Source organism: Symphalangus syndactylus, chromosome 14, assembly GCF_028878055.3.
Source record: "Symphalangus syndactylus isolate Jambi chromosome 14, NHGRI_mSymSyn1-v2.1_pri, whole genome shotgun sequence".
Classification (NCBI taxonomy): domain Eukaryota; kingdom Metazoa; phylum Chordata; class Mammalia; order Primates; family Hylobatidae; genus Symphalangus; species Symphalangus syndactylus.
The window spans coordinates 82,684,350-82,711,177 of NC_072436.2; the positions used below are offsets into that span (position 1 = coordinate 82,684,350).

Below are 26,828 nucleotides of genomic sequence, written 5' to 3' on the forward strand. Positions count from 1 at the left end.
ATTTTATTTATTTATGTATACCTTTTCTGGTCCAATGTCTTCTTTTAAAATATCTTTGTCCAAAAAATGTATTAGTCCAGAGTTCATTCACTAGTCTGTTAAATATCTCTATAACTACTTAACTACATATAACTATAAACCCATTTATAAAGTAACAAGAAATGATTTTAGTTACTAATCAGAGGATTCTGTCTGTGACTAAAAAGAAATTTGGAGCCGTGTGATTGATATGCATTTTGGAATGATTTTTGTTATGGAAGCAATCTATTGTGGAAATCATCCTATATGTGCATCATTCAGGGGAACTGGGAACAGGATAGTTTATACTGTTATACCTTGCATTTGAACATTTTCAGGTTTGGTTTTTGTAGCACTGCAAAATCTGTAAACTTTGAAAATTAAGATACTTAAAGTTTAGCCACATATGGTGAGCCCATATCTTATGCTATCATTATTAAATATATGTATGTGCTTAAAATACTATAATAAATAAATATTGATCTGCTGCAAAATATATCCCCAAATCATCTTACTGTCTATACATCCAGGCTGATCACATTTCTTAACAGAAATTAGCGTAGGTCTTAAAAGCATGTATTATTTTTAAGTGCTTTTTTTACTCATAATCAAAATAATCAAAAGGAGTAAAATATTCTTGATGGAGGCTCATTGGAAAAAGTGTTTTATGTTCTATTCTCTACATATAAAAATGGTTTCACAACAAACGCCCTTTGAATTTGATGAAACTGAAAATTCTGGTGGATAATAATCAGAATTTTATATCAGAGGATATAGCTATCGGTTTTTAAAGTGGCTTCTTTTACATTTCAATTAAGTTTATGAAACTGAAAAACTACAAAAAGGGAAAAATCTACTTAAATTAGCGTAGATTAAGTGGTGACCATTATTGCAACGAAAATACTATGTCAAGGAAATGGCTCTGTTTTGTTGCAAAAGTGATAAAAACACAAAAGTCAATAAAACTGTTAAAATAAGTCTCAGTAATTACCAAGATCAAAATCCAGTGGCTTTTTATTAAACATGAACTTTTGTTCTGCCTTCTGCAATACGTAAATAGTGCTGACAATTGGTTTGTGAGACACTTGCTACAATAAAATCTAATTGTATCATGAGAGAAAGGTGACAATCAGGAGATCATGAAAAAATTACATATTCTCACTGGTAGTTAATTAGCCATGCAAAACCTCCTCAAACAGATATTCTCTTCTATTAGGAATGATTACTATGCAGGCCTACAGATGTCAATACTACAGTCATTCAAATACTTCTTTTCCTACTAATTGAAGGTTGTAAAGCCCTGGTGCCAAGGTTTTGCTTCCAAAGAGCTAATTTATGACTAGAAGGATATTTTATGTCTTCAGTTGCAGCAACTACAAAATTCAGCAAATCAGAACCATCTGTGCACTGATACTTGACTCACCATTCATCTAGCAGCCTATCAGTCACATTAGTTTACATCCTGCATTCTTGGCTCATGAACATGTGTGATGATCCAAAGTTCATAAGAAATATTAAAAATGAATGGCATCCTGACCCTATCTTACTGTACATGCATCAGGAAAAAAATGCCCTCCACACTTTATTTTTGCATACGGATAGTGGTCAAGGAAGACATGGATGCTGCGTTGCCTGTCCACTAATCTTGCTAATAACAGCAGTCTAAGATTTCCACCACCCGCTTAAAAATGCTCGAAATCTTAATTTTTTTTTTTAAGTTGGTGTTGACCTTTAGGAAGATGGCAGACTAAAAGAAGAGGTGTAACTTTTAAAAAATGATTTTTTTTTAACCTGGATCTCTGGCATAAACTCTTTTATTTTCTGTAAAGAACTATTTCCATGGATTGAAATATCAGCACATTCAAATAGCCTGGTTAAATCAAAGACTATTATCACCAACTTATGGCCAAACTGGTAGGCAAAAACAGAGGGCAATATGTAAAGAAAATCTGGAGAAAAGAAGCAAATGATGGCTTTCTCATGAGTAACATCAGATTAGCCTTTACCCTAGTCACATCTCTATGACAGTGGTGACTGCTTTCTTTCATAGTACATAGTAGGCCACAGATCCTGTTTTTCTCTGTGAGACAACAGGTCAAAAGAACTTGGAACAAACTTTCTTGGTGCTGAGTTAGGGGAAATGGGAGTTAAATATAAGGAAGAAGAAAGCTGTCAGACTCATTTTGAGACCTAAAACAACTTCATTCGATAGAAAAGTATCATAGAAGGTAATCATAGGATAGCAGGGATTATGTTACTTACTTTTTGACTGTTTGGAGTATGGACATTTATACTCTGTCCTTTTGTGGAAAAGTCCAGTGGTCCTAAAGGTAGTCCATGAGGGTTCAAAATTTTCTTGAGGGCTTGATAGTTTGGCTTTTCATCATATGCTAAACTATGAGCACATACCAAAAATTGGGCTATTTCACCTGTGAATTATTAAATTTTTTACACGTCATTCACAATTGGCAAGAATTGTCAAGACTCCAGTAATCTCAAAATCTTTCTGTTATCTTTGTTTTTTACATATTTACATCTCCTGAAGAAACTAAAAATGAACAATTCAATGAAAATAACTTTTTAAATGGTATTCAAAAATGACTGAAATATAGTGACCTACAGAATTGATGAGACAAACTAGTAATGTTTTTAACATATTTCTGTTGATACGCTTACAATTCACTGATCTTATGAGAGGAAGTATATTGTAATAATTATAGTGATTTTGATTTATGAGGTGCAACTATTAAGGACTACATAAATAATACAATTGACCATACTTCATACTTTATGTTGAACTTCCAAAAATTCAGTTAAAGTGTTACTTATTATAAACCTCTTTATTTTTAAGGAAAAAAAACTGCAAATTTTAATTAAGACTTTGATTTTGGGATTATAACCGTATATTTAGAAATGACCTTGAATTCCATGTTGTTAGCTAAGATTGACTTTAGAACGCATGAAACCTCCCTCATGTCCTCCATACCTAGCTAGCCTGGTACACAGCCTCGTGTTTTTTATTTTAGAGCAGTGGGAGGAGGAGTTGCCATCTTTTATTTTTTTCTCTAGTGTAAAGAAATGTTCCCCTAGAACTACATAGTAAATCCCCTTTCCCCAAAAAGGTTAAGAACTACCAACTTTTAAATACAAACAGAATTAGTAACCAACAGTTACAAACATCACTGCATTAAAATATTTGTAGTTTGCATTTCTGTTTCATGTTGAGGTTCAACCTAAAATTGGAATAGAAGTGGTAATAATAGCAAATACTATTTAAAAACTGGCATGTTTTCATTTGTTCACAGAGATGTTTAGATATGCCTTTCCCTTTCAAAAATATATCACTGACTCAAACTCAAGTACTTCTTACTTTCTCACTTAGTTGCTTATATCCATGGTGGGAAAACCTGGGAAACTTCATGGGTTGGCAGGAGTGACTTCCTAATCCTTCACTTCTCCTCTAGGCCTACCTCCACTCAAAAGAAAGGAAAACTGCAGAGGCACTGGGTTTCACTCCCTATAGAGAAAAATTCCAAAAGGAATAGTCATCATTGCTTTCTCCCTATTAAAGTTAAGAGTGACCACTTTCACCATATAGTCCAGAGCTATTTCCTGGGAACATGAAGCTAACGTGATTAAAATGTGAACTCTTGGCTCTGGGCTTTTTTTCCTTGACACTGTAGCAATTATGCAACCTATTTTTTTCATCTCTTTTATTTTTATCAAATTCTGTTATCTAGCATTCGGTCAACCAGATCTCTGTTAACTAGCAAGTGCTGCTATTTTATCACCATATTTATAACTGATGCTTCATGCAGCCCCTTCACAGGGGCTCGGGGGTATCCAATTTCTAAAGGGATGATTAAAAAAAGATTAAATTACATTCACTACTATTTTAATATAAATATTGTCATTTTATGGTCCTTTGAAGATTGGTAAGCCAAGTTTGGTACATATTACAATTCCATTAACCAGAATATCCAAAATGAGGAAAAGAGTTGAATGTGTTGGGAACAAATCACTGTTACAAGACAATGGAAAACTCCTGGCACTCCACCAACTGAGAGCAGCTGTGCTGCAAAGCCTTCATGGGACTGGGGTTTGGAAAAATGAGGTACCAGTGAGGTAGGAGGGGGAGAAAATAAAAAGAGCCATTTCCATTATAAATTTATTATTACAAACCTGAAGCGTAGACTATTGTGATGTAACACTGGCTTAAATGTTAGTCTTTCAAGATCTGGATTTATTATATTAAGTACATTTTAAAATTTACTAGCATATTGCCAGAACTATAAAGCAAAATGCCTTTAGTATGAAATTATGATATTTCTAATCATCTGCTTTTTAAGCCAGTGAAGTATTAAGTATCATTACTATCAAGAGATAGAAACTTTTGAAACTATTATTATTATGCTTAGTTGGACATGTATGCTGCAAAATTCTGGCTGTTTTATTTCATAAAATGTTTCAGTAACAAACTTTTGTAAATCAGTTCCTTCATTTTCATGGTTGTGTTCTTCCTAAGCACAACCTCCTAATTTAAGAGACCTTCATGTAATATTAAAGTTTCAACACTTTTTGCTTTAAAAACAGAAATCTGCATTTTACAAATAGTAGTATGGATTCAATAAAATGGTTTGTGCTGAGAAACAAAAACTGGGCGTGTCCCCCATCTAGATTACTCATCTGACTCAAATCTTTAACAATGGAGTATGACATAATATACACTGCCCACAAGCATTTGTCTTGTACAATTCAGGGCATCTGGGCTTTCTTACCCTAAACTGAACAGTTCCTTTTTCTGCAGGATTGACAAGAAAGGTAAGAGATATATATATATATATATATTTTTTTTTTTTTTAATGACATCTTCCCATCTCTCTTTCTGTCCAGTTGATTAAAAGATAAACTATACGACTTGGTAAAAATGCCAATAAGGGCCCGGCGCGGTGGCCCACACCTGTAATCCCAGCACTTTGGGAGGCCAAGGTGGGGGGGATCACGAGGTCAGGAGTTCGAGACCAGGCCTGGCCAATATGGTGAAACCCCGTCTCTACTAAAAATACAAAAATTAGCTGGGCATCGTGGCATGTGTCTGTAGTCACAGCTACTTGGGAGGCTGAGGCAGAAGAATTGCTTGAACCTGGGAAGGGGAGGTTGCACTGAGCCGAGATCGTGCCACTGCACTCCAGCGTGAGTGACAGAGCGAGACTCTGTCTCAAAAAAAAAAAAAAAAAAAATGCCATTAAGAATATTAGCCAAAAAGGAGTGTTACCATTTTGACCAAGTTATTGACAGTTATGAAAACAAAAATTTCATCTTGCAACCCATTCCCACAATGAGGATCTCTCCTGTGTGGCTCCTTCAATCAGATGAAAAGTACTAGAGAAAGGGGAAAACAAAAGACTCATGTGGGGACAGGCTTATTGGACTTGCAAATGGAGGGGGGAAGTAGAACTGGCTTTTTCTTTCCTTTCCTACACAAATGAAAATTTTGGTTTCTAGTGACAGAAAGGCTGTGAATATAAGTTTAAGATGACTTAACTCTCTAGTTCTCAACCAGATGGAAACAGATGCTATTAGACCTTAGCTAGAGAGGTCAGTGTACATATCTACTTTCAGAAGTCAGCTCAAAGCTAACTTTGAGATTGTCCAGTGTAAACAGAAAACGAGATTAACTTGATTATCTGTCTCTGAAAAAAAGCAAGACTGATAGTGGGCACTGGCTTTTTCTTATAAGACAGTCTAACTCAATTGTTAAATTAGTGTTGAATAACATGTTGCGTATGCACATAAAATGACAGGAATGTGGGTAATTACTAGTTGACGTGCTATTTTATACAATATGTATTGATAATATTGTCAATTAAAATTCCATTGTATACTAACTTGAAAATATGAAAATACAAAATATACCTCCAAATCCCAAAATCATATGCCTTTGCTAATAAAAAATTTTTTTGCTGGCGGTTCAGTCAGCATAATTCTGGTCTAAACAGCATTCAGTGTTTAATGATTTGGTTTTTTAAATGACTGATTTAAAGTAGTTTTTCCTTAGGTCAACTTTATCTTCTTTCAACAATATAAAGAGGAACAAAACCAGGAAGTCTTAACTCTAGAAATACCAGATACGGTTGACTATTAAACCTGTGCATGATTCTCAAAATAGAGATCTTAAAAAAAAAAAAGGAAATGCACTAAGCAGAACCTAGAATTTTCCACCTCAATATCTTCTTTTGAGGTTCTTGTGTCCTAATGTTAAAGATGATCTAAACATTGTGTTCTTTAGCAACTTATTTGCAACATGAAGAGTTCCCTCCTTCCCACCCTGATGGGAATAGGAGCAAGTGGGTTAAGCAAAAGCTACCAAACGAGAACGACAAATGTGGTAACCTGTAAATCTTAAGAGAAGGTTGAGGTTATTATTTGACTTACAGCAACTGCTTCCAGAAGGAGCCCATTTAAGCACTGACTGGGGGAGCTCGTCCAACAGACTAAAACAAAATAAAGTAATGCACAATGAACATGTTTTCAACCCTGTGATTATTTTGACTAGAAAACAAAACTCTCTATGTGTTGGTAGGTCACCAAAATTGTGACTTTCAATGCTTTTTTGTCATCCAACTATAATGGATAGGAAAGTAAGCAGAAGTAGAGGAGAACCGTCAATGCCCATAAACTAATTTTATATCAATAACCTAGACTAACGTAGGGGCAGAAAAGTGTGATCTCTTTTCTCACCCACCGTAAGGGTTGCAGCCAACATTCCTAACACAAAAGACAGGTTAACAGGAGAAAGCATAACAAATTTATTTAATTAAAGTTTTTTATGACACAACTTGAGAAATGAAGACCAAAGACCCAAGGAAGTCTATCTTTATGCTTAGGTTTGATGAAGAATAGACAGCTGTGTAGGAATGTGACTGGACAAAAGGGTATGTTCTAATGGTACTGAACTGGGGCGGGGGGATCCAGCAAGGCCTGTCCATATTCTTGATGTGTGTAGCATTTATTCCTCCTGGGGATGGGGCAGGACCCCTTTGGCATGAGGGTCTTAAAGGGAGAAGGGAGAGGGTGACCTTTCTAGGTTTAATGCCTTGCTTGGGGTACAGGGGTTCTAGTTTCTATAACCCGCTTTGGGGAAGAGGAATTCTGGTTTCTATGACTCTCTTCTTGGGAGGAGAAGGGATGGGAGACAAGAGGGCAGGAAAAGGTCAGAGCGCGACTTGGCTTCTGAGGTGGGGCTTCTGGGGCCATCCAGTCTCTTTCAGTTCAAAGGTCTCAGCATGCCAAAGCACCACACTTTGGGGTATTGTTCTCTGGGCCCCAATACTAAACAAGATGGAATTACAGGAATTATAAATGCTTTAACTCAAAGTTTATATATGCAGAAACACAGTAGTAGTAATATTTACCATGATTTTTTTTCTCAAAAACAACAATAAAAAATTAATGCAAACATTGTATCTAAGTATATATGTGCATTGTTCTCCATTGGGCAATATTTTATGCTGTCCCATGATTAAACCGGTTTGTGGGATGCTCAACTGGTAAGTATAATGCAAATATTCCAAAATCTAAAAAAGTCTCAAATCTGAAACACTTCTGGTCCCAAGCATTTCAAGTAAGGAATACACAACCTATAAAAACATTCAACTAAAATTATTTATATGTGTGAGTGAGTCACCACCTCTGGCATAGACAGAGTAGCAACAATACACACATTGATCCAGTAGCATGCTATGTCAGGAAAATAAAAGGCATAAGGGAGATACAGTGTCTTGGTTGAATATACAATCACGCCCTTACGGGGAATTTCAGTGTCATATCTTCTCAGCAAGCTGAATAAATTATGATTATGTATTATGTACTATAACAAGTTTGAAAATGTCTATGGTTTATCTGAATTATAAACTTCATAATATGACATTGGCTTTACTAGTCTATAGGTTTACATTATTAATCAAGTCAAAATGAAGATATTAACATATGTAAGAGTCCCCAAAATGTAAATAGAAGTTATGTTTGATTTATTAGCATTATACATGTAAGATAATAATTTTACATGACATCCTATTATACATAAATATGCCTAAGTAGGTATATTCATTATAGATACCTACAATGAATGTAACTATATATGCATATTGATAAAAAGTTAAAGCAAGTCATATTAGTCTTATTAAAAAAACATACAATCATTAGAATTAAAATGTTAGTTTTTAAAAGTAGCATCATTACTTTATTACATTATTCTAATTAGGTAAACTAGTTGGAAAATTAAATACAAAAACTATTTATGTATTCCCATCACCGTGTTTTGACTTGACCCATATTTCGAAATGTTACATGAAAGTTAATATGGACACATCAATCACTGCAGTAAATAACTGATTTAGTTCTAATATAGACTTATATAAATGTTTTAGTTTTGGGTAAGGGACTAGGATGATCAAAATTCTGAGTGGAGAAATATTTCATGTATGTCAGTATTTACAAATGTAGTGTATGTATTTTTCTGAATCTGCAGGCTAATCTTTCTCAGTATTTTTTTTTTTTTTTTTGAGACGGAGTCTCGCTCTGTCGCCCAGGTTGGAGTGCAGTGGCGCAATCTCGGCTCACTGCAAGCTCCGCCTCCCGGGTTCACGCCATTCTCCTGCCTCAGCCTCTCCGAGTAGCTGGGACTACAGGCGCCCGCCACCACGCCCGGCTAATTTTTTTTTTTGTATTTTTAGTAGAGACGGGGTTTCACCGTGGTCTTGATCTCCTGACCTCGTGATCCGCCCGCCTCGGCCTCCCAAAGTACTGGGATTACAAGCGTGAGCCACCACGCCCGGCCTAATCTTTCTCAGTATTAAGAACTGATGCCACACTGAATTTAAAGATAGATTTCTATGAATCAGCTAATTTTCCCCTAGCTTTGTACTCTTCTGTTGTGACTGTCCTACTTAAAACTTAGCTTAGCTGCTGCTTTTGCTACCTGTGGATAACTACTGTTGAGCATATCTTGGTATATAATGAAAAACTGGCTATTCTGTGTTCTACGCAATTGACTTTTTCTTAGGCCTGATCAGTGAGAGAACTGTAAAACAGTAACACACCCTGTTCTTAGTCTGACCTAATTTTTATGCTAGCCAAATCCAGGTAATAAAAACTGAATGTAGAATATTAAAAATGTTTATGTGGCTACAAGATTATCTCCTATAAATAGCTCATGTAAAAATTTTGTTTCTTAAGAAAACATACTTCCTTCAAGACAGAAATAAGAGGTATGTTGCTCTCACTTGAAAAATATAAACCCTATTTGTCCCATTTCACGGTGCTGTTTTACACAATTAGTATCAATCGTACCAAGCTCAGACTACTTTAACATACTTGTACAATGCTAATTTGAAAATATTCTTCCTTGAAAACACTACCACCTAGAATCTAAGCTTTGGAAATACCATGTAAAAGAACAGATATTTCACTTTATATTTTGCCCTGTAATTCAAGTACATGTCTTTTTACAATGTTATCTTAATGGATTTTATGTGTTAGTTGTTTGGTTTTTTTAAAACATACTTTTCAAACTAAAGAAATTTGCCTTGGTTGTCATGTTGGGTGAATGCCAATCTTCTCTGTGTTGTTAGCTCCCTTTAATGTATCCCTTCAGACCTGGTGCAGTACATGATGAAATACTTGAAAATTTGTACTTTGTTTTAGCAGTCTGCACAGCCACAGGGTCCTTCAGGTTCTGTTCCCAGGGAAGTTTCCCACATAACCACCGCAGCATGCAGTAGCCGAGGATCTCAATGTCACTTCGTCTGGACAGGGCTATAGGAGTAAGCATTAGAGAGAAAGATGAGGGATAAGCAAGTCCTTAAGAAATGGAGAAATCTTTGGTTGAACTACTATTGATGAAATATGAAAAAGCCAAATCGGCAAAGTGTTTTATTTGTTCAGCTGGAATAAAACTTAAACGCCCAAGCATTTGGCCCCAGTCCACAGACAGGCAGTGACTGGTTGCTGTTGAAAGTAAGGGTCAGTTTCCTCACCTCCTCCAACTTCATCTTTCCTTAGTCTGGCCTGTCACATGAACTTGATCCCCATGGCCTCTGACATGATCCAGACAACCCATAACCCAGCACCAACACTTTCTCAAAGAGCCAAGCAGTAAAACAAAGAAATAAATGTCTGCAGCTAAATTGCTAACATATGTTCCAGGAAGTCCATAGGGTCTGCATTGGTCATGCAGAGACCCTCTGAGTGCAGACTAAACATTGATGGCCTTTCCTGTTCCACTCATACTAGCAGCATTTGAAGTTGGAAGAATATGACAAAACTGCCATCTAGTGTGCAGTATTAAAAAACGGGTCTTTCTGAAGATTTTTCAATCACATGAAAATACAATAAAAATATATCTACTGCTTTGGATACAGGGTTCTACAATTTTACAAATACTATTTTTAGATATAAGCAGCAGCAAGCTAAAATTCTGGTCCCATATCTACATAAAAGTGAGGCAATGGTATTAGAGGCTGGGGGGAGAGCCAAATAGAGGCCTTCAAAATTTAGAATAAGATGGCTTTTCCTAAAAAGTACATTAAAAGCACATTTTCAGGCCCTTGTATCATTTTATATCAAGCTATTAAATGCTGTAGTCTAATTTCATAATTTAATATATATGTGTAAGTACCTTATATAAGAAGATGGACAATGAAACCTAGGAAATGTATGAAATACAACTGATACTTATTAACAAACCACTGAAATAATGATTAAAACATCAGCAAATACCCGTAAAATAAACTCATTTTTGTAGTCATTCAAAATTGTTATAAAACAATAGGCTGGTATTTACATTTCTGTCATTACTCGAATGTTCATCTGTGTAGGGATATATAATCTCCTAAGAGCAGTAAGTGGCTGTTAAACCTGCTATAAACAGGTATCCTATTTTATTATCTTTCATGAAATAAGCTCTGAAAAGTTACTCAGTGAACTTAGTTTTTAATTTAAAAAGTCATCTACTAAGAACAATGATGCCAGCACATCGTAACTACTTTTGGTTACCATGTATAAGTTATTATAAAAGCAGAAGACATGATTAGCTCTTACACTCTAACTGCTATTAGCGTACTGGATTATTAAAGGCCCTTCAATCTAGCAGAATGCTGCAGTCCCATGGGTGCCATTTACTTTCTGCACAAGCTTCAACAATGTCCTAATGCAAGACTTGGCTCTCATATTAAAATAAAAACACAATCTCTATCACAGTGTTCTGTAGTGATTTCTTCAGTAATAAATCTCCCATTAATAATGGAATGGTTCCATTTGTACAGATGTGTTCACAAGTCTCCTTTCTATTATGGCAATTCCTGATTACCATGACTTAAAAAATCTCATATCCTCTAATTTTCAAAAAATGATATTCTGGCACCGTGTTTGGATGATATAAGCTACACACAAGAGGCCCTTTGAGGAAAAATAATCAGAATTAAAATAGATTGAATCTTCCTAACCATTTCCCCCTACCCCCCAATTGAGGGATTAATTGATACGAAGCTGTAACTAATGACAAGTCATTTAGATTTCTGAAGCCAATCTTTCATAAACTGGTCTTCATTTGAAATAGCCCTTTGAGAGTTAACTTTACTTCACTATTATAGTTTGGTCTTACCTAATTAAAATATATTATCACATTTTTCAATCTTTTATTTTCTTTTTTGCACATAGGTATTAACTATGGTTAGGTGAATGTTTTGCCACTGTTTCTGGTAAGTCCTACATAAATGCATGCAGTGATAAAAAGAACACCCAATAGTCACCCTTTCCTTTCCCCCAGTGAAGAGCGACTAAAAATGTTTCTGACTACATACCTCTACCTGAAATTCCCTCTCAGAAAAACAAATTGAAAAGTTTGACTTGTTTAGTGAAGTTAAAATCTTAGACTTTGCCAATGATTGTCTTCTTTCCATCTACTGTACACAGAGGAGTAATTTTAATACCTGTTAAATTAATTAAAAACAAATATTCTAGATGACAATATTAAAATCTATGTGTGCATGTATAGTTTACACAAAGAATTGATTATAGTCAGAGATTATTAATGTCTAACTGTAAAAAATTTTTTTTAATTTGAAAGTTGCTTCTTTAATTATACAATTTTCAAATTCATTTTAAAACATATTAAGTGAAGCAGTAAATAGAGCTCTGGACTAGGAATGAGATCCAATTCTATCCCTGCCACTAATATTTTATATTTTCAGCTCTAAAATCAGATGATACTGTGCAATATATTTCTTTTTAATATATCTTCATTCATTTGAATAGAAAATACGTTATGGATTGTTTTGTTTATGAGTCATGTATTTGCACAATTTATTGTAATACATAGGGTTCTTCAGTGGCATTTGGTAATTAATGTAATTATTGACAGTATATTTTCATATAGATGTCCAAAAATGAAGTGTTTACTTATTATTGCTTGGAACTGTAATGAGATTTAGTTATTTCTAAACTTTCTCAAGTTTCTAAATATTATTAATAGCATCTAACTTATATTGAGTTTACTAATATGGAGTAATATACATCACTCTTTTTGTTGAAAGCCTGTGGTATTCTCAATTGTTATATATTTCTAAATTATAAAGTATTGCCAAAGTAAAAACAATTAGAAAGAAATAAGCACAGGTGAAGATTTAAATTCTATTTAACTAGAAAGAAAATTTTAGAAATGGCTGATAGTAGAATACATAATTAAAATAAAAACAGTTAATGTGATTTATGGAGAGCTGCTACTGTGCCTGGCACTCTACCTGCTTTTTATTATTTCATCTAATCTTTCAAACAATTTAAAGTAAGTATTAGCCCTACTGACAAATAACAATATGGAGTCTCAGAGAGGTTAAATAATTTGGTCAATATCACAGAGCAAAAATTAACAGAGCTCTGCACTGAAATCCAAGTCTTTCAAAAACCAAAGCCCGTGCTCAATCTTATAATTACTTCCTTGCCAGGCGTGGTGGCTCATACCGGTAATCCCAGCACTTTGGGAGGCTGAGGTGGGCAGATCACCTGAGGTCAAGAGTTTAAGACATGCCCAGCCAACATGGCGAAACCCCGTCTCTACTAAAAATACAAAAATTAGCCGGGCTTTGTGGCACACGCCTGTAATTCCAGCTACTCAGGAGGCAGAGGCAAGAGAATTGCTTCAACCCAGGAAGTGGAGGTTGCAGTGAGCCGAGATAGCACCACTGTCCTCCAGCCTGGGCGAAAGAGCGAGACTCCATCTCAGAAAAAAAAATAATTACTTTGCCTCCATCGTTAGTTTTAATACCATTCAAACAACATTACACACACGACTTCCATAGTGAGGAAGGTATTTGAAGCAGGCATTTAAACTTAAAGCATCAAGACATACTGACACAAAAATAGTTGTTTTGGCAAGGAATAAATGAGTGGAAGATCTGGATATCTAAGCTGCATCACTGACCAAATCTTTCATGTTACTATCCTTTCATGAAACTATTTCTTTCAAGTTATTTCATTCCAATAAAGAAGGATCTTTAGTTAAAATATTTAATTATAAAGTGACAAACGGTCCTTCTAAACTGGTATAAGAACAACAGATAAGTTATCTTAGCGAACTAGTCCTTGGTTTAAAGACAAACTGGAATAAAATTAACTAGCCCAATTCACCAAACGGACTGAAAGAGGAACTGGGAGAAAAAGAAAAGTCTAAGTATTAATTCCAAGATTTATCTCCTTGTTTGCCTAAAGCGTTTTCAGTTTCATTTCTTATACTGAGTAACACTATGGAGTATGAAGAAAAACAGGGTTCAGTAGGAAATAATAAGGTGAACTTGAAAATTTCTGCATCAAGCAGAGTTCAAATGCCCAAAATATTAATGTGTGCTTAGAAAGACAATAAGAAAGCAGAAAACATCTCAGTAAGATGCTCACCTGACAAAGTGAATGGTGACTATCTGCAGAACAAATTTAAAGTTTATTCTTAGTTTTCCAACTGGTAACCTATGTAATTCAGTATTTTGTCAATTCTGATGTATAAAGATCCAGAATATTTTATGGTGACCATGACTTACTGCAATTTCAAAAAGGATATAAGGAAATATTAGGATGCAATGTGTCATATTTCAGATAAAATATTAAACCCAGGCCTCTCTTATTTTTTCAGTACCTTTTAAATTAAGCCCTAGTTTTGTGTGTGTGAAGCTTAGGAAAAGTCATTCAATAGAGCAAATGTATCTTAGACTTGGCCACTGTAAGTATTCTTAACCCAGCCAAAAGGCCAAGACATAAGTATTGTGTAAACCATGTCATTTCCCCAAGTTTAGTAGCATGAAAATACATTCTCAGTTTATTTCACATATATTTTTAAGTTGGAGTGCTAGATTAGAGTGAAATGAAACCATGAAAGAAATAACACAAGACTTGGATTTCACATACCGTAGCAATTGGCAAAAATTAAAAAAAAAGTATGCAATATATTTATTTCTTTGATAATAAATATATTAGATAAACAAATGGACATTTAAAATAAAATTTAGATGTCGTATTTTATGGTCATCAAAGATGTCAAATTAAGACAGGTATTACAGACTCAATGCACAGGTCTGAAGTATTTAAAAAAGCTCAATATGTTAAATGCAGTATATCTCTAGAGAAATTAGGTATTGACTGCATGCCTCAGTGAGTAGAAAAATCTACAAAATCTATACCACATATTGATTCAAATATTGCTTTTTAACATTACTAAGAATGTAACAAATTTTAAAATACTACATTTGACACAAATATAATTCTCTTTAATTATCAGGCAATAAGCCCAAAATATGTCAGTGTTTATACATGTTAGTTTTTATAAAGAATAAAAAAATTAATAATAGAAGAAATAAGCCCAACATATATTACTCTAATTTTATACTAAATGATGCACTTTAGCCACTTACAAAATACCTGTAGGTCACACAAGAGAATTGACTTTGGAAGAATCAACACAATTTAAAAAAAAACATACAGATATGCAGATGTATAGGAGTTCTAGGAATAGTTATCCATACATTAATCCATCTGTCCATCCATCTCTATACATCTCCATGTGTATCTTTTGGTTTGTAATAACATAATAGCTAATTAGCTAATTTTTTTCCCTTTCAACTACCCTCCTTTTATGTAAATTTGAATTAGAAAACGCTTAGATGTAATGGCTGAATGGCAGCTTATACAAGTTCCTTCATTATAAAAACTCAATCCACAGAAAAATAAGATTTAGCTTGAGATTTTAAATAACCTGCTACAAAAAGTGGCACAGAACAGATAGTCTGATCAGGCTAACAGTAGTCTCCAGTGAGTGGCTAAGTCATAAGTCAGTTTTACATTGAAGCTTGAATATTTCTCTTCAGGTCTCTTGGCCTGACCAAGAGACAGACCTGACACTTGGCAAATGCTCTGGCACCTAGAAGTTCCATATCTTAGTGATTTTTTTTTTTTTTTTTTTTGCTTTTTATACTTTATTTTGCACTATTTTTCCTCAGTATTTGATCTCATAGTTGGACTGAAAAAAAGATTTTTCTGAGATTAAACTACATAGTGGCTGTACTGAAAGTAAACACATGAATATTTATGAATCTGACCTGCATTTTCCTATAGGCTTTATGGCATTGTTTATTCTGGTTTCTAGATATGGCTAAATGATTATTTATTTTCTAATAAAGTCTTCAACTGAAATGTTTTACTTTGGAAAATTAAATGTAAAACATAGGAGTGAACAGTATTCAGACATTTGAGGATGTCATACGCTCCATTTTATATCCCAGACTAAAACTTCACATTAAAATGCCAGCAAATATATATGTGGGTGTATATATCTATATATGTGTGTATATATGTGTACATATGTGCATATATATGTAATGTGTATATCTATATTTATATCTGTATCTACATATATATATATATCAATATGCCCAGAATTTTAGTGTAAATCCTATTTAAAATGCATTAAGGAAATCTACCATTTTATAGGAAACTGGTGAAACCTTCGATAAAAATGAATGTTCATTCTACCATGTAACTTTTCAGCAAATCCCAAAAATATTTAATGTAGGTTCTTCCCTGAATATACCTCCCAGGGATGTAATACCATCTTTCTGTGATCATTCTCAGTTCAGTCTTCTCCCCAAAGACCGAGGGTGGTGAAATCTTACCAACATATTCAACATGTATTAAGATTTTAGAATAAAAAATATAAGCAGACTAAAAAATAAAAATGTGTTCAAATCTTTCAAGAAGACAACAAAATGAAAACGACACCCTAAACAATGAAATTAATTGAATAGGTCTTTCAGATTTACCACAGTCCAAACACTGACCAACACATAAAAACTCTACTTCTCCTTCCACAATCACAGTGGTTTCTTAGCAATTCCACTACTCAAAACTAGATCAGAGTAGTTTAGAGCTACCAGTTGAAATAAATGACTCAAACATAAGTTGGTATCATTATTAATATAACTGAACCAATGCTTAAGAACCTGTATGATGAATTTCCAGTTATACCATTATCAAAAAAGTACTGTTTAAGTTGGTATCATTATTAATATAACTGGACCAATGCTTAAGAATCTGTATGATGACTTTCCAGTTATACCATTATCAAAAAAGTACTTACTGTTTCTAAAAATTCTATTAGGTATAACAGAATAAATCTGGCAAAGATGAAAAACAAAATTCACCGAGAGTGAAAGAACTTTAGATGGGGAAAAAAAAAACCCACTATTAATGAGTATTTAATTCTTATATTTCTTGAGTATTTAATTCTCACATTTCTTAATGTAAGATACGTCCCATATTATCTTTAAATTCTCACTAATTTATTAACAATATGAATACTGAAAAATCACACAACACTACAAAATTTCTTACTGATCATTACTTTTCTAACCAAACTATACTTGAAAAAAAATGTAGTCATTTCTTTTACTTTGATCAGGAATATAAAAGATAATTTCCGTTTCAGAAAATACAGCCTATGAATCTTTCTGAAAGGAAGAAGTTATACTTGTTTTACTTTTGCATTGGCCTACCTTAAGCTAGTATGGGTTTTAATGCCCTGCAAAATGATCAAGACCCTCTACATTACATGGTCAGTGGTCCTTTTAAGAGAAAAGGCAATAACATACAGTTGTTTTCACCAACTAAAACTTGTTAGAAGGCATCAGTTTAGAGTAACAGTTCAACAACCATTAAGAAGTGCAAATATCTAATTGTCCTTTAGTAAAAATGTGGTCCTTTCAAAACTGTTAAAAATTATTTGTTTGGTTTAGCATATTTGAAAATACTTTTATAAACAAAGTTTACAAAGAATATAATTTTGAAAGCCGAAGTTTTTCAATAGTCACCATTTTTTCACTAGCATAACATTAGAATTGACTTTTTGTCTTGCTGACAGAGCAACTAAGAAAGTACAGTTGCATTGACCATATTGATTGGGAACAAAGTAACCATCAGTGGGACTCGGCACCATATATTTTCAATATTGACCTCCTACTTCCTTTTCCATGGCTTTCTGGGTCGGCTATTGGATTTGGACTGCAGTGTAATAAACAGCTAAGGTTTAATTAATGGTAAATGAATACAAGACATAGGTTATGACTTTAACTAATTAGGGAATTGTTGAATTAAGTCTGCCTTGGAATGCAAGGCAGTACAATCAATATCCAATAAAAGGACTATGTATGTAATTTACCTGCAAATGTGTTTCCAATACCATCAAAGTGAGTTTAAATAAGTAAGATATATGAAAGGCGACTGCAAGAGATTTCCACAAATTAACACTTCATAGTTTCAGAAAAAATAACCTTATTGCTGAGAGATGGTATCTTCTAAAGCTTTGGTAAAGGTACAATGGAAAAACAAGAATAATTGTTCATATGTGCAACTTTTTTTTTTTCTGAGGGGTCTTGCTCTGTCTCCCAGGTTGGGGAGCAGTGGTGTGATTATGGCTCACTGCAGCCTCAACCTCCTTGGCTCAAGTGATCCTCCTCCCACCTCAGCCTCACAAGCAGCTGGGACCACAGGCAAGTGCCAACCCTTTTCTATTTTTTTGTAGAGATGGGGTTTCACCATGTTGCCCAAACTGGTCTTGAACTCCTGGGCTCAAGCGATCCTCCTGCCTCAGCCTCTCAAAGTGCTGGGATTATAAGCATGAGCCACTGCACCTGGCTCACGTGCACCTTTACCAAATCTGTAATATTCACTTCAGTATAAACATTCAGTGCTGACCTCCAAGTTTTACCTATACAAACTGTGATTTTCTGGCTAAAATGAGCAGCAAGTTTTGCTTACTTGACACATTTTTGCTCCTTCATCACTTGTCACAGTCTATATTTCTTTCCACTGTTAGAAGAAATATTCATTGGCATAACAGGAATTCACTGCTTTTGATAAAAACCTCACCAGTGCTCTTATGCTTCAAACTGACTATGCAAAGGTCATTTCATGCAGCCTCATTACCCTTGTCTCTAGTCATTCTTCTGAAATAAAAATAGGAAAAAGAAAAAAGAAACTCACCTACTCCCTTGTGGGCATCCAAGCTGGTAAACTCTATTGTCCCATTATGGCCTTTTCTAGGATTTTCCTGATACTGTTTGTGGTTCCCATTGGGACAATATCTGTAGGAAAGTCCATAATCTGCAAGATAAACCTGGAAGATAAGCACAGACAAATGAATAATGCCTTTGTCCTCTGAAAATTATACATAACCTTTATAATTAAGTCTTAAGAAACTGATAGGTTAAGAACAGCCTCAGATCTACATTTTATTAAACCAAATGGTGCCTTAGGATAAAATATGTACAACTGGGGGCCATAACAACTAACTTTCCAACTTAAATCCTTTCTTCATCATTGGCATATCTTATTTCTGAGTTGACTTAGATTTTTAATCTTTTTATTTTGCTCCTAAATTCCCTTCCCTCCAGGTGGGCATCTAGACATCATAAACCACAATATGTCTTTTTATCTGTATTCACATAGTTGAAGAGGCTCTGCTTTTTCCTGTAACCCCTCCCTGAAACATAAAACTATTTCAAGCAGGAAGGGAGATAAGAGCAAACATTCTAAAAAGATAAAGTTGCTTCTTGAACAACATGGGTTTGAACTGCACAGGTCCACTTATATGTGGATTTTCTGCTGCTTCTGCCATACCTGAGATGGCAAGACCAACCCCTCCTTCCTCAGCATACTCAGCGTGAAGACAATGAAGACCTTCATGATGATCCACTTCCGCTTAATAGTAAATATATTTTCTCTTTCTTATGATTTTCTTAACATTTTCTTTTCTTTAGCTTACTTTATTGTAAGAATATGGTATGTATAATATATGTAACTATAAAATATGTATTACTCGATTGTTTATGTTATCAGGAAGGCTTCTGGTAAACAGTAGACTATTAGTAACGTTTTTGGAGTCAAAAATTAAAATTATGCAAATTTTTGACTGTGCAGGGGAGTGGGGGTCAGCACCCCTAACCCTGGCATTGTCATAGGTCAACTGTAAACCTAATGTTATGAGTCTCCTTTAACAGGAAACATAATGATAGTAAAGAGATTGTAAGAGGTAATGACCCAACCAAAACACAAGAAACACCACTATGTTATCTGTATTTATGAATGGAACATTAATGCAGAACTTTTGACCTTTCATATGAATCCATATTATCACTGTTATGTTTCTAAGTCAGTTAGAATTGCAAGCAGGGTCTCCAAACAGAATACAGATTGTTAAAAGTCAGATAGCAATTCAAGTGAATTTACCTCAGATTACTTTTGGAGAGAAAAGGAAGGGGGAGAAGTAGTTTTACAGACAGAGCATATATTGAATGGAGAAGTGTTTTGACTAGACATTTACTGTGACATGTAGTCAGAAAATAGTAGTTCCCAAATGTGGTTACCATTCCCCCTCCCCAGAAAAATAAAGAAATTTCAACTTGGAAAATGTATCATTTCATACACATTTCTTTAAAATTAAGGGATTTAGGCAGTGTTTCATAATGCAGCTTCAAGACAATAAAGTATTTACCATATAATCTGCACTTTAAAATGTATCTATTAAGATGAAATTCTGCATTTGAATTTTAGTTTAAGTTTTTGGTTTTAGGATAGGCTCAGTAAGAGATATTTTAAACTTTAAAATATAAACAGCACAGAGTTTTCTTCATTTGTTGGAGTAACTTGCAAGGCTGTCTGAAAACAAATATTTCAGTTTGTCTCTCTCTCCCACAGATGCTGTTTCTTAACATGGCCTCAGAAGTAATTGATCTCTCTGCTCTAACTCAACTAGACACATCAGCATCAGATATGGAACAGGTTGCTTGCTTTCACTGTGTCTGATGCATTTTTGTCTTTATTTCGAGAACTAAACAGGCTTCACATTACAAAGCAGATATCACAAAAATGAACATGTTGATAATTACACAAATGGAATTGTATTTTAATATAATAGTTTACTATTTAAAAAAAGAGCTATCAAGAAGCTGTTTTATATACTCACCAGCACAAAGAAATAAGACTTAAATTTTATGAGGTGCCTACTATGCACCAAGCAGTATGCTAAGTGCCTTACATCCACTGACGCTGTAAGTCCCATTATCTCCATTTTATTCATCTGGAAACTGAAGTTTAGTGAGGTTATGTGGCTTGTGTAGTAAAATGAAGTCAGGAATCTATGGCAATTCTGACTCTAGAGCTTTTACTCTCAGTCACCGTCAAAGGGAAATAGTACCAGACAAGTTAAAAACAAGACTTTATTCGAGACTACTGCAATAGGTGAGAGGCGCGTGCAATATAGATGAAAGTTTGAACTAAACTTCAGTGAAACAAAAGGTGGAGTTTTAAAGCACTGGGGTGAGATAGTAGAAAAGTACCAGAGGATGTTACAGCAAGGCTGGTCAATGTGATCATGCCATCTATGTTTGCTAATTGGTACTAAGGCTCCTACCTCCCCCCAATGACTAATACTCCTGCAAAGGAATGACCATCTTGGGTTATACAACTGGCAGGTGGCTGACAGAAAACTTGTATCTCAAAGGGAAAGAAAAGAATTTACAATTTCAAGTATTCTTAAGTTAATGCTCTAAGAAAAGAGACGTCAGGGGACTACAGTCAGGAAGAAGACTGTCAAGTTGTGTCAAGCTAAGGGGAATATTAAGGCTGTCTTTGTCATCACTAAGCTACAGGCCTCTGGGTTGTGCTAGGTTGCTCAAACCTTGAAGGGCAGTATAGGGTTTACATTTAATATAAAGATGAAAACCTGGTCAGGCATGGTGGCTCATGCTTGTAATACCACCACTTTGGGAGGCCAAGGTAGGCAGATCACTTGAGGTCAGGAGTTCAAGACCAGCCTGGCCAACATGGTGAAATCCCGTCTCTACTAAAAATACAGAAATTAGCCAGGCGTGGTGGTGCACATCTGTAATCCGAGCTACTCGGGAGGCTGAGGCAGGAGAATTGCTTAAACCCAAAAGGCTGAGATTGAGTGAGCCAAAGATTGTGCCACTGCACTCCAGCCTGGGCAACACAGCAAGACCGTCTCAAAAACAAAACAAAACAAAACAAAAACCACATAGACAAAAAGCTAACAATATAATAAAGTAGACATACATTAGCTATTTACTGACTGTTTCAGTCCATGAGTATTTCAGACCTAAAAACATTTTACAACATGCATGGGTGCCACCTTGAGGAGCATGCACTCTAAGAAAGAAATCTCTCCAACAACACTTGCTGTTTTCCAACCAACGAGAAATGTTCTTGGAGGTCTTCATAGGAAGTTACAGGTAGGATTCAAATAATCACGAAAAGCTACTGAAGAAAACAGTAGAGTTGAGACTCCTTTAGCAAAATGAACAACCATCCATCCCCACCCGCAACCTTCATATAAACCTTTTTTTTCCTAGTTTGGACTTTTATCCACTAGCTTAGCATACGGTTCAAAACATTTATATAAAGATAAATATAAATATAAATGAATATAAATATCCTTTAGAAAATTCTACGAAATATTCTCTAAGATTCTCATGGAAGTTTTGTCACTAGTATATATTAATATATTTTTAAAATATAGATTATGGGCCACTACCAAAGAGATCTAGGAATGACTGCCTTTGGTGAGAAGAAACTATATGTAAGAAGTCAAGTCACTCATCTGTCCCAAGTAATCAAAATGTTGACAAATTAATTTGACTTGTTGGGGCTCAGAAAATAATATTCCAAATTACGGCACTTTGGCACGCTAAAAGCTTCTTTTTTCCTTTTTGAGATGGAGTCTCGCTCTGTCACCCAGGCTGGAGTGCAGTGGTGCGATCTTGGCTCACTGCAACCTCCGCCTCTCGGGTTCCAGAGATTCTCCCGCCTCAGCCCCATGCCTGGCTAATTTTTTTTTTTTTTTTTTTTTGTATTTTTAGTAGAGATGGGGTTTCACCATGTTAGCCAGGCTGGTCTCGAACTCCTGACCTAAAGTGATCCATCCACCTCGGCCTCCCAAAGTGCTGGGATTAAAGGCGTGAGCCACTGCGCCCAGCCAGAACTTTGAATTAAAGGAAACTGAAAGGCCTCAGAAATAAGCCTCAGAACCAAGGTCTCTCTCTGTACTTCTGCTTGCTGTCTCTATGGTCCTCTTTCTTTCCAGAAGCAGCAGGAGGGGCTCTCTCTGTGTTCCATCATCTGATTAAGGGAAGTTCTTCCAGAAGAAATGCAATTGTATTTTTTTTTTTTTTTTTTTTGAGACGGAGTTTCGCTCCCGTTGCCCAGGTAGGAGTGGTGCAGTGGCACAGTCTCAGCTCACTGCAACCTCTGCCTCCCGGGTTCAAGCGATTCTCCTGCCGCAGCCTCCTGAGTAGCTGGGATTACAGCCATGTGCCACCACGCCCAGCTAATTTTTGTATTTTTAGTAGAGACGGGGTTTCACCATGTTGGCCAGGCTAGTCTCGAACTCCTGACCTCATGATCTGCCAGCCTCGGCCTCCCAAAGTGCTAGGATTACAGGCGTGAGCCACTGTGCCTGGCCTAGGAATGCAATTGTCTTAAAACTCCTTCTCTAGGAATCTCATCAAATAACCAGGAACGATTAGTCACCAAAGAAAAGACTAAAAGTCATAACCACACCCAGACAGGCTTTTATTCTTCTGAGGGCAGTTCCAAGAGATTACCTAAGAGACTTTATCTACATATTAAGACAACTTGTGTTCATAATGAAGTTCCACCCTTCAGCTTCCCACAATGTGCTGCAATGTCCCCCAGAGCTCAGAACAACTTTGTCCGAGGCCAATAGTCTGTTGTTTGGGCTCATTCGCTTCCCCTAAAAGTCATTTGCTTCTAAAATTGCATATACTTCCCCACTTCCCTCTTCCATATGAAGAGGGTATTTAAGCCTCAACCATCTGGACCTTCTTTTGAGTCTCATATTTTCAGGACTCCCGTGTCCATGTACATAATAAATTTGTAGGCCTTTTTTTTTTTTCTGTTACTATACTGTCAGCTCATTCCAGTGACCCTTCAGAGAGAGTGGAAGAGAAGTTTTCTATCCACCCCCACAGACTACAATTAGGTCACACTGAGAGTTCTACTAAGATAACTTAGTAGAGAAAGACAGTCTAGAATTTTGCTAGAACAAAGGAGGTGTGGTGGAGGGAAGGCTAGAAAATACTATCAAATAAGTAAAGGAAGGGAAGAAATGAAGTAATATCTTTTGAGGTTCTATTATCTAATAATCACTGGGCAAAGTACCTTTCTCAAATTATTTCATTAAATCTAGACAAACCCATACAGCCTGGTAGCACTGGTTTTATTTTACATATAAGAAAGCTGAGCATCCCAGCAGTTAAATAACTTGCTCAAGTCACAGAGCTAGCAAAGGATGAAAGCAGGATTCGAATCCTGGCTGATATGACTTCCAAATTCCATTCTCTTTTTTCAAAAATACAATATAGAATTAGGGTTCTGTCAACTTCTGAAATTATGTTGAAGTCAAAAATGAGTTTGTGCAGAACTAAATCTATAGTAGGGGTCACAGTCTAGGTCCTATTTTTATACACCCTAAAGCTAAGAATAATTTTTACATTTTATAGAATTGTAAAGGGAAAGAAAAAGAGAAGAAAACATAACAGAGAACCATATGTGACCCACAGAACTCATAAAAGCCTAAAATATTTGCTATCTGGCTCTTTACAGAAAAAGTTGCTAATCTATAATCTAAAATAAAACTTGTTTTGGTTCAACTTTTTTTATACATTACCTTTTTTTTCTGTGAAATCAAAAGCAACTGGCTAATATTTTTCATTTTAATTGTAAATATATGTAATACCCCTAGTTTTAAACAGGCCTGTCTAGGGAACTCACGATTTATACCAGGAACAGGTAGGTGTGATTATTTGCGTTGCAGTAAGACTAGCCACAGTAATATATAAATAGTTACTCCCTATGCATTTATTTTTATTTTTATATTTTTAAAATAGAGATGGGGTCTCACTTTATTGCCTGGGCTGGTCTTGAACTCCTGGGCTCAAGCAATCCTCCTGCTTCAGCTTCCCAAAATGGTGGGTTACAGGCATGAGATGCCGTGCCCAGACTCCCTAATGCATTTTAAATGATTGTTCTTTTATGCACTTTTTCTGAATGTAGCAATCATTTCCCTTCTCCATGAGTACAAACAAGGGACAGCCTTACCTGCTTCCCTTCACCTTGACACAGAGATTTTTCTATTACACTGTATTGACTCTCACATGGTTTTCTTGCCTTTCTTAGACATTATTTTTTTTATAACTTTGTGAGGTAGATAGGGAAGATGGATGTCACTATCGACATTTAACAGATGAAAAATATATTCCCAAACAACGTAAGCCACTCAACACTCACTAAGGCCAGCCTGTCCAAGGGTTTTGTTATTTTAGTGAACTTCTCAACTCCTCCAATAAACAACTAATTTTAACTAACGCTTTTATGGGCTTTCCATTTTGATACTTTATGATTGAAAAGGTAGTGTTGCAGCCACTGAGGTGTAATACCATCAAGAAAGAAGTGGCCCTTTACTTGTAAGGAATGCAGTAAGTTGACACCCACTAGGGGCAGGACCACTGGGTCCTACCACAGCATGTGCACCAAGGCCACACTCTTCCTGGGCAGTTGATCATGGAGAGTGTGTGACTATTTCTACATAGCTGGGGTCTCTCCCAATGGGCAAGCTTTGCTCTGGAGTTCCCCAATGTCGGGAGCGGGCACTGAGATTTTGTCAGATCTGCATCATGTCTGAAGCTCTCCCTCCTCAATTCTGCCTCTTGTTCCCTTTCCTTTCACAAGTGTCAGATCAACATCCTGCTCTGGAAGCCTTCCCCGTTCAATCCTGCTTCCTCCCCTTTTATCTTACATGGGCATTAGATTGCCTGCCTCCAAAAAGCCCTTGCCCTCCTAATTCTATCTCAGTATTAGCCTCCCCAAGAACCCCATTCTTGGCAAACAAGGTAGGGAAATTGAGGAGAAACAAAAAAGTACTGTATAATAATACAAAGCACAAATTTGTATCAAAACAGTAGCATCTGTGAGGCTACATATATCTTTTAACAGATATGAATGATTCTTGTGAACATAAACATACTGCTGCTTCATTCCATGCTTCATTCCCTTGTCATATAGTTATTTTCATAAATATGCATTTGATTTATTGTGAAGATTTTTGCATTATGGTATCTTATTGAAAAAATAGGAACATATTATGCCCTATTAAAATAAATGATTGCTTTCTGTTTTAAAGAAAAGCCTTTAAAGTTGCTACATACATGTATATACATGTTCTCCCCAATTTATGACAGAGGGGTCAATAAATCACAGCCTTGATTAAAGAATGGAATGAAGATGAAAAGCAAATTAGCCTTTGAGTATGATCATGAAAAACACAAGTTTCATATACTAAGCAGCCTGTCTAGAAAATCACCTTCGTATTTCACCTGGCCAGATCACCTTCCTATTTCACCTGGCCAGATTTGTACACAGGTATGCCATATTCCCAAGTTCTATACTTAGTTAAGCCTGTACTTCCAGTCTTCTTTGCTTCCTGATGCTTGAAGGCTTTTATACTGCTTTATTTTTCCAGATGGATGGGTAAAGCTAAGGATTAAAAAGAACCCTGTCATTTTGTGGGCAACAGAGTAAGACCCCATCTCCAAATATATGTGTGTGTGTGTGTGTGTGTATATACACGCACGCGCACGCACACACACACACACACACACACAGAGAAAGAACCCTGTGAAATCTCTCTCTCTGGTGAGTTACAAGAGAAGGGCCTTTATATGTAGAACCTGAAATGGTTTGGCTGTGTCTCCACCCAAAATCTCATCTTGAATTGTAATCTGAATTGTAATGCCCATGTGTTGAGGGAAGGACCTCCTGGGAAGTGATTAGATCATGGGGACGGTTCCCCCACGCTGTTCTTGTGATAGTGAGTGAGTTCTCCTGAGATCTGATGGTTTTATAAGGGGCTTTTCCCCCTTTCCCTCGGCACTTCTCTCTTGCCAGCATGCGAAGAAGGACATATTTGCTTCCCCTTCTGCCATGATAGTAGTTACCTGGGGCCTCCCCAGCCATGCAGAACTGCGAGTCAATTAAACCTCTTTTCTTTATAAATTACCCAGTCTTGGGTATTTTTTTTTTTTTTTCACAGCAGTATGGGAATGGACTACTACAGATCCTTTTAAGCACAAGGCAATTTACTGGGTTTTCACCTTGTCCACATGCATTTGCTATTTTAACAA

General features: G+C 35.8%; 1 protein-coding gene across 9 annotated transcripts in view; it reads right to left on the minus strand.

The window, feature by feature from the left end:
- The window catches only part of VRK2 (VRK serine/threonine kinase 2), a 116,475-nt gene that overhangs the window by 23,450 nt on the left and 66,197 nt on the right, over nucleotides 1-26,828 (minus strand). For all 9 annotated transcript variants that reach the window (XM_055243355.2, XM_055243356.2, XM_055243351.2 and 6 more), the window contains 4 exons: nucleotides 18,595-18,727; nucleotides 9,714-9,834; nucleotides 6,454-6,512; nucleotides 2,281-2,447 (listed from right to left, as the gene is read on the minus strand). In XM_055243355.2, the coding sequence (XP_055099330.1) occupies nucleotides 2,281-2,447; nucleotides 6,454-6,512; nucleotides 9,714-9,834; nucleotides 18,595-18,727 (480 nt within the window). The remainder of the gene's footprint in view (nucleotides 1-2,280; nucleotides 2,448-6,453; nucleotides 6,513-9,713; nucleotides 9,835-18,594; nucleotides 18,728-26,828) is intronic.